The 8,297-nt window shown below is 61.3% G+C and overlaps 1 protein-coding gene across 1 annotated transcript in view; it reads left to right on the forward strand.

Annotated features, from left to right (window-relative positions):
• Nucleotides 1-3,755: 3,755 nt before the first annotated feature.
• psmd8 (proteasome 26S subunit, non-ATPase 8) overlaps nt 3,756-8,297 on the forward strand; it is an 11,159-nt gene continuing 6,617 nt past the window's right edge. The window contains exons 1-2 of the mRNA XM_059640909.1: nt 3,756-3,910; nt 7,434-7,506. Coding sequence (XP_059496892.1) covers nt 3,800-3,910; nt 7,434-7,506 — 184 coding nt within the window. The 5' untranslated portion in view covers nt 3,756-3,799. The remainder of the gene's footprint in view (nt 3,911-7,433; nt 7,507-8,297) is intronic.

The following is an 8,297-nucleotide window of genomic DNA, read 5'->3' on the forward strand; positions in this document are numbered from 1 at the left end:
TGTCTGTCACTCCCCCTCTCCCTCTCCCCCCGTGTCTCTCACTCCCCCTCTCCCTCTCCCCGTGTCTCTCACTCCCCCTCTCCCCGTGTCTCTCACTCCCCGTCTCCCTCTCCCCGTGTCTCTCACTCCCCCTCTCCCTCTCCCTGTGTCTCTCACTCTCCCTCTCCCTGTGTCTCTCACTCTCCCTCTCCCTGTGTCTCTCACTCTCTCTCTCCCTGTGTCTCTCACTCTCCCTCTCCCTGTGTCTCTCACTCTCCCTCTCCCTGTGTCTCTCACTCTCCCTCTCCCTGTGTCTCTCACTCTCTCTCTCCCTGTGTCTCTCCCTCTCCCTGTGTCTCTCACTCTCTCTCTCCCTGTGTCTCTCACTCTCTCTCTCCCTGTGTCTCTCACTCTCTCTCCCTCCCTGTGTCTCTCACTCTCTCTCCCTCCCTGTGTCTCTCACTCTCTCTCCCTCCCTGTGTCTCTCACTATCCCTCTCCCTGTGTCTCTCACTCTCTCTCCCTGTGTCTCTCACTCTCCCTCCCTGTGTCTCTCACTCTCCCTGTGTCTCTCACTCTCCCTCTCCCTGTGTCTCTCACTCTCTCTCTCCCCCTGTGTCTCTCACTCTCCCTCCCTGTGTCTCTCACTCTCTCTCTCCCTGTGTCTCTCACTCTCCCTCTCCCTGTGTCTCTCACTCTCTCTCTCCCTGTGTCTCTCACTCTCCCTCCCTGTGTCTCTCACTCTCCCTCTCCCTGTGTCTCTCACTCTCCCTCTCCCTGTGTCTCTCACTCTCTCTCTCCCCCTGTGTCTCTCACTCTCTCTCTCCCCCTGTGTCTCTCACTCTCCCTCTCTCAGACTCTATCTCAGTAGTTGTTGTGTTGTCCAGCTCCAAGGCCCCTTTCCCGGTTTCACCCTCAATCTCCAGCCCTCTAAGCACAGGGAGGGTATCTCACCCCTTGGGACACTTCCCAGACCACCCACTCCGACCCTGAGGCACAGGGAGCCGCCTCCCCCGTCCAGAGCTGCGCCTGACCCCCACACAGACAGCCAGACAGCCCTGTGCCCCACAGCCATCGACTGTCCTTCCGGGGGGCGTGCCATGAAAGTACTTCCGGGGGCGGGGCATTGACGTCCCCCATTGGAATGGATGTCTGGGGGGCCGCAGCGGGGCGGGTTCTGACCGTCCTTCTGGGGCGGGGCTTTGTCTGACAATAGGGGCGGGCCATTGACTGCGCCCCCTGGGGCGGGGCTTTGGCTGAACGACGGGGGCGGGCCATTGATCCCAGCCCCTGCGGCGGGGCATTGGCGGACGGCCGGGGGGGCGGGCTCCGACTGTCCTTCTTGGGCGGGGCTTTGGCGGAACGCCGGGGGGCGGGCTCTGACCGTCCTTCTGGGGCGGGGCTTTGCCCGGGCCTTTGACCTCACCCCATAGGACTGGGCGACAGCTGTCCTCCGGTAGGCGGGGCTTTGTCTGACCATGGAGGGTTGGACCTGCAGCTCCGGGGGCGGGGCTTCGACTTTGACCCGCCGAGATGCTCCTCCCGGGTCCTAGCGGCGGCTCTTCTCGGCTGTTACGGGTCCACGTTACCTGGGACTTCGGCCTCTCGGTGTCCTCCCACCGGGGTCCGACCACAAAGACACCCCGACAGGCAATAATCCTTTTAAAACGGTCCTTTTAATGCGAGGGTGTGGAAAATGTGGGTCTACCTGTTGTTGTTGCAATGAATGGTGCAGTGGCAGTGTCCCTGCCCTTGGACAGGGAGGCCCACCCGCTCCAGGGCACACCCCCTGGTAATATCTCTCTGAACAGGGTGATCGGAAAGATAGGTTAAAGGGGATGCAGGGTTACAATGATGGATCTCAATGAGAGGTGGTGAGGGGCTAGGCACATGGGTTGTCTGGGCTGAATGGCCTCTTTCTAGTGTAGGGAGGGTCCAAAATTAGAGGGTACAGGTTTAAGGTGAGAGGGGAAAGATGTAAAAGGGACCTGAGGGGCAACTTTTTCACACAGAGGGTGGTGTGTGTATGGAATGAGCTGCCAAGGGAAGTGGTGGAGGCTGGTACAGTTACAACATTTAAAAGGCATCTGGATGGGTACATGAATAGGAAGCGTTTAGAGGGATATGGCCAAATGCTGGGAAATGGGACTAATTCTGTTTGGGTTGCGTGGCGAGCGTGGATAAGTGGGACCGAAGGGTCTGTTTCTGCGCTGCATGCCGTTATAACTCTGGTAGATATTCTCAATAACTTAAGTGTTTTCCCGTTTGCCTTGAAAATCATGTCTTGCAAAATTGCTTGTGTATTTTCAGGACGTTACCAAAAAGATTGATGACGGCAGAGTAGTAGAAATTGTTTATTTGGATTTTAGTAAAGTCTTTGATAAGGTTCTGTGTGTTAGACTAATTTAGTAAAGTTAGGTCGCATGGGCTTCAGGGTGAACTTGCTAATTGGATACAAAATTGGCTTAAAGGCAGAAGACAGAGAATAATGATGGAGAGTTGTTTTTTGGGGCTGGAGGCCTGTGGCAGTGTTGTTCCATATGGATTGGTTATGGGTCCTCTTTTGTTTCTCATTTACATAAAAGGATTTGGATGAGAATATTGTGGCATAGTAGACAATGAAGAAGCTTTTCTAAAATTACAAACAGATTTTGATCGAATAAGTCAATGGGCTAAAAAAATAGCAGGTGGACTTCAGTCTGGATAAGTGTGAGGCATTGCATTTTAGTACAATAAGCAAGGTAGGACTTGTACAATTAATGATAGGCCCTGGGTAGAGATATTTAGAAAAGACATGAGATCTTCTATACAGAGGGTGGTTCAGATGTGGAATGAGCTTCCTGAGGAACTGGTGAATACGGGTACAATTAAATGTTTAGAAGACATTTTGATAGATACGTGAATAGAAATGTTCAGAAGAATAGGTGCCATATGCAGGCAAATGGGACTAGAGATAGTAGGAACTGCCAATGCTGGAGAATCTGAGATAGCAAGGTGTAGAGCTGGATGAACACAGCAGGCCAAGCAGCATCAGAGGAGCAGGAAGGCTGATGTTTCGGGCCTAGACCCTTCTCAGCCCAAAACGTCAGCCTTCCTGCTCCACTGATGCTGCCAAATGGGACTAGTTTAGTTTGAGAAACTTGGTTGGCATAGACTTGTTGGGTCAAAGGGTCTGTTTCTGTGCTGTTTGACTGTACGACTTATTTTTCTCTCTTGTTGAGCTCAAAGTGTGTGAGGAAGTGAAAATCTCCTCCTGGTGAATGGGTAGTTGCTGTTCCACAGGAGGCTGGGATCTGACTATTGCTGAGTCCTGGATGCCTGAGTCTGGTTGGGAGCACCCCTGGAAGTTTGCTCAGAACTCTGCACTGCCTCACCCAGTTGAACAGTCTGATTGCAAGAACAAAAACAAAATTGCTGGAAAAGCTCAGTAGGTCTGGCAGCATTGGTGAAGGAGAAAACAGAGTTAACGTTTCAGGTCTGGTGACACTTCCTCAGAACTGGAGGTCTGATTACGAGTTCACATTTTATGTATATGCAATTTACCAAACGTGTTCAGCTAAAAGCGATTTTATTTTATTTTTAAAACGTTGTTTTTGATGTCTCTGGTCTGGAGATGGTTCTTGGTCGGTTGTGGGCCCCACCGGCTCCCTACATTCCGGCGAGGAGGGGCGTGCGTAGGCGCGGCCCCTTTTAAAAGCATTGCGACCTCCCCAAGATGGCGGCAGGCGCGCTCGTGTGCGCCCGCGTCACATCCGGTGAGGTATGTCGTGAAGCGGGTCGGTTGCCGTGGGAGATTGCCGTCAGTGAGTTGCGGAGTCACCATGGCCGGGCCCCTGGAGCAGGCGGTGTCGATGCTGGAGCAGCTCCGCAGCGAATGGAGCCGCAAGAACCCGAACCTCCGCAAGTGCGAGGATCTGCTCGGGAAACTCAAGGTGTGGGGTCGGGGAGGGCCGAGGGCCTGGGGCCTGGGGCCTGGGGCCTGGGGGAGACACCGGGGGATTGAGTGGGGGCCAGGGAAGATATGGGGAAAGCCTGGTGCACCAGGAGACGTGGAGGAGAAGGGGGGAGGATGTGGGGGAGACACCGGGGCGGGGAGGATGTGGGGGGAAGACACCGGGGGAGCTGGCGGGGGGGGGGGAGACACCGGGGGGAGCTGGCGGGGGGGGGGGGAGACACCGGGGGGAGCTGGCGGGGGGGGGGGGAGACACCGGGGGGAGCTGGCGGGGGGGGGGGAGACACCGGGGGGAGCTGGCGGGGGGGGGGAGACACCGGGGGAGCTGGCGGGGGGGGGGGGAGACACCGGGGGGAGCTGGCGGGGGGGGGGGAGGACACCGGGGGGGGGGGAGACACCGGGGGGAGCTGGCGGGGGGGGGGAGGACACCGGGGGAGCTGGCGGGGGGGGGGAGGACACCGGGGGGGGAGAGACACCGGGGGGAGCTGGCGGGGGGGGGAGGACACCGGGGGGAGACACCGGGGGGAGGATGTGGCGGGAGACACCGGGGGGGAGCTGTGGGGGAGACACCGGGGGGAGGATGTGGCGGGAGACACTGTGGGGGAGACACCGGGGGGAGGATGTGGCGGGAGACACCGGGGGGAGGATGTGGCGGGAGGGGGAGGACACCGGGGGGAGCTGGCGGGGGGGGGAGGACACCGGGGGGGGGAGAGACACCGGGGGGAGCTGGCGGGGGGGGGGGGAGGACACCGGGGGGAGCTGTGGGGGAGACACCGGGGGGAGGATGTGGCGGGAGACACCGGGGGGGAGCTGTGGGGGAGACACCGGGGGGAGGATGTGGCGGGAGACACCGGGGGGAGGATGTGGCGGGAGGGGGAGGACACCGGGGGGAGCTGGCGGGGGGGGGGAGGACACCGGGGGGAGCTGGCGGGGGGGGGGGAGGACACCGGGGGGGGAGAGACACCGGGGGGAGCTGGCGGGGGGGGGGGGAGGACACCGGGGGGGGAGAGACACCGGGGGGAGCTGGCGGGGGGGGGAGGACACCGGGGGGAGCTGTGGGGGAGACACCGGGGGGAGGATGTGGCGGGAGACACCGGGGGAGGATGTGGCGGGAGACACCGGGGGGGAGCTGTGGGGGAGACACCGGGGGGAGGATGTGGCGGGAGACACCGGGGGGGAGCTGTGGGGGAGACACGGGGGGAGGATGTGGCGGGAGACACCGGGGGGGAGCTGTGGGGGAGACACCGGGGGGAGGATGTGGCGGGGAGACACCGGGGGGGAGCTGTGGGGGAGACACCGGGGGGAGGATGTGGCGGGAGACACCGGGGGGAGGATGTGGCGGAGGGGGAGGACACCGGGGGAGCTGGCGGGGGGGGGAGGACACCGGGGGGGGAGAGACACCGGGGGGAGCTGGCGGGGGGGGGGAGGACACCGGGGGGAGCTGTGGGGAGACACCGGGGGGAGGATGTGGCGGGAGACACCGGGGGGGAGCTGTGGGGGAGACACCGGGGGGAGGATGTGGCGGGAGACACCGGGGGGAGGATGTGGCGGGAGGGGGAGGACACCGGGGGGAGCTGGCGGGGGGGGGGAGGATGTGGCGGGAGGGGGAGGACACCGGGGGGAGCTGGCGGGGGGGGGGAGGACACCGGGGGGGGAGAGACACCGGGGGGAGCTGGCGGGGGGGGGGAGGACACCGGGGGGGGAAGACACCGGGGGGAGCTGGCGGGGGGGGGGGAGGACACCGGGGGGGGAAGACACCGGGGGGAGCTGGCGGGGGGGGGAGGACACCGGGGGGAGCTGTGGGGGAGACACCGGGGGGAGGATGTGGCGGGAGACACCGGGGGGAGGATGTGGCGGGAGACACCGGGGGGAGGATGTGGCGGGAGACACCGGGGGGAGGATGTGGCGGGAGGGGGAGGACACTGGGGGGAGCTGTGGGGGAGACACCGGGGGGAGGATGTGGCGGGAGACACCGGGGGGAGCTGTGGGGGAGACACCGGGGGGACGATGTGGCGGGAGACACCGGGGGGAGGATGTGGCGGGAGGGGGAGGACACCGGGGGAGCTGGCGGGGGGGGGGAGGACACCGGGGGGGGAGCACACCGGGGGAGCTGGCGGGGGGGGGGGAGGACACCGGGGGGGAGAGACACCGGGGGAGCTGGCGGGGGGGGGAGGACACCGGGGGGGGAAGACACCGGGGGGAGCTGGCCGGGGGGGGAAGACACCGGGGGAGCTGGCGGGGGGGGGAGGACACGGGGGGGGAAGACACCGGGGGGAGCTGGCGGGGGGGGGGAGGACACCGGGGGGGGAAGACACCGGGGGGAGCTGGCGGGGGGGGAGGACACCGGGGGGGGAAGACACCGGGGGGAGCTGGCGGGGGGGGGGAGGACACCGGGGGGGGGAAGACACCGGGGGGAGCTGGCGGGGGGGGGAGGACACCGGGGGGGGAAGACACCGGGGGGAGCTGGCGGGGGGGGGAGGACACCGGGGGGGAAGACACCGGGGGGAGCTGGCGGGGGGGGAGGACACCGGGGGGGGAAGACACCGGGGGGAGCTGGCGGGGGGGGGGAAGACACCGGGGGGAGCTGGCGGGGGGGAGGACACCGGGGGGGGAAGACACCGGGGGGAGCTGGCGGGGGGGGGGAAGACACCGGGGGGAGCTGGCGGGGGGGGGAGGACACCGGGGGGAGGTGGCGGGGGGGGGGGGGAGGACACCGGGGGGAGGATGTGGCGGGAGACACCGGGGGGAGGATGTGGCGGAGACACCGGGGGAGGATGTGGCGGGAGACACCGGGGGGAGGATGTGGCGGGAGACACGGGGGGGAGCTGGTGGCGGGGGGAAGGATGTGGGGGTCAGGTCATGGGGGAGATATGGTGGGGATCGAAGGGTGTGGATATCGGAGGGATCGGACTGGGAGGATATGGGGGACACGCTCGGGGTGGGGGGGGGTATCGGACGGGGCGGATATGGGGGTGACACTTGGGGCAGGGGGGGGGGTGTTTGGTGGCGGGGAAGAGAGGTAGCTGAAGAGGGGCTGGAGACCCTGGCGGGGGTGGGGTGGGGAAGAGCGTGGCAGAATGGGAGAAACCCTGGGGATGGGGGAGACCCTGGGGATTGTGCAGACCCTGAGAGACCTGGGGATGGGGGTAGCTAGGGAGACCCTGGGCAGAGAGAAACATGGAGGAAGAAGCCCTGCGCAGGTCGGGGCTGGTTTAAAGGTGGGATGAGCTGATTGTGGGGGGCCTTGAAGACCACCCCCACCCCCACTCCTAGCCCTCTTTCCACCTCTCTCTTGATGCGATCCTGTTGCCCTCCTTGCACTGGTGTATCTTTGACCTCTGTGGGTCTGGCAGCTATCCCCCCTCCTGATGATGATGACACACCTCGGTTTGGTTGTTGGCTGTGATGTCACTGTTCACATCTCCAAGCGCCTGAAGGACATCCACCGTAAGACATCCTGCTCCCAGCTGTATTCTCTGCACTGACACCCTTCTCATTTTCAGGTGGCTCTGCTGGAACTGAACTTTTTACCTACGTCAGGCTCCAAGCTGACCAAACGACAGCTCATTCTGGCCCGTAAGTATCATCGAAATATCACCCCCTACAGAACTTGATTTTTTAAAAAAAAATGTATAATAATAAAAGCAGTGCTGCAGAAACTCTGCCAGGTTGCAAAACAATCTATGTTCAATATGATCCAAAAGGACTGCGGATGCTGTAAATCAGAACCAAACACAGAAATTGTTGGAAATGTAAGAGTATACTCAAATGACCCATGAACAAAAACATGGAAAAGCACAGCAGGTCTGGCAGCATCCGCAAAGAAAAATCAGAGTTAACGTTTCGGGTCCGGTGACCCTTCCTCAGACCTAATCGTTAACTCTGATTTTTTTTTCTTCACACATGCTGCCAGACCTGCTGAGTTTTTCCAGCAACTTCTGTTTTTATGTCCAATGTGACTCCTTTTCGTGCAAAGGAATTTTTTTTAACTTTATACTGAGCTGCTCAATTCAACCTGATAGGAAATGGGATTTTTCCTTTCAGTTTGTGCAGAAAATACTTTTAGCTGAAGTTTTCCTGGCTTTGTTCTGTGGTAGCATGGACCTAGTTTGCTTCTGCTGTCGTTTAAAAGCATATGCACAGGGCATGCTCGCTGGAATGTCAACAGTGTACAGAGTTGAGAATAGAGTGCTGGGCTACTGCATGTTTTATATAAGTCTTTCCTGGCTTTCCTGCTTTGGGCATAGCCCCTATAGGAAGGATGTTGTGAAACTAGAAAGGGTTCAGAAAAGATTTATGCAGATGTTGTCAGGGTTGGAGGGTTTGAGCTACAAGGAGAGGCTGAATAGGCTGGGCTATTTTCCCTG

Source organism: Stegostoma tigrinum, chromosome 39 (genome assembly GCF_030684315.1).
Source record: "Stegostoma tigrinum isolate sSteTig4 chromosome 39, sSteTig4.hap1, whole genome shotgun sequence".
Lineage (NCBI taxonomy): Eukaryota > Metazoa > Chordata > Chondrichthyes > Orectolobiformes > Stegostomatidae > Stegostoma > Stegostoma tigrinum.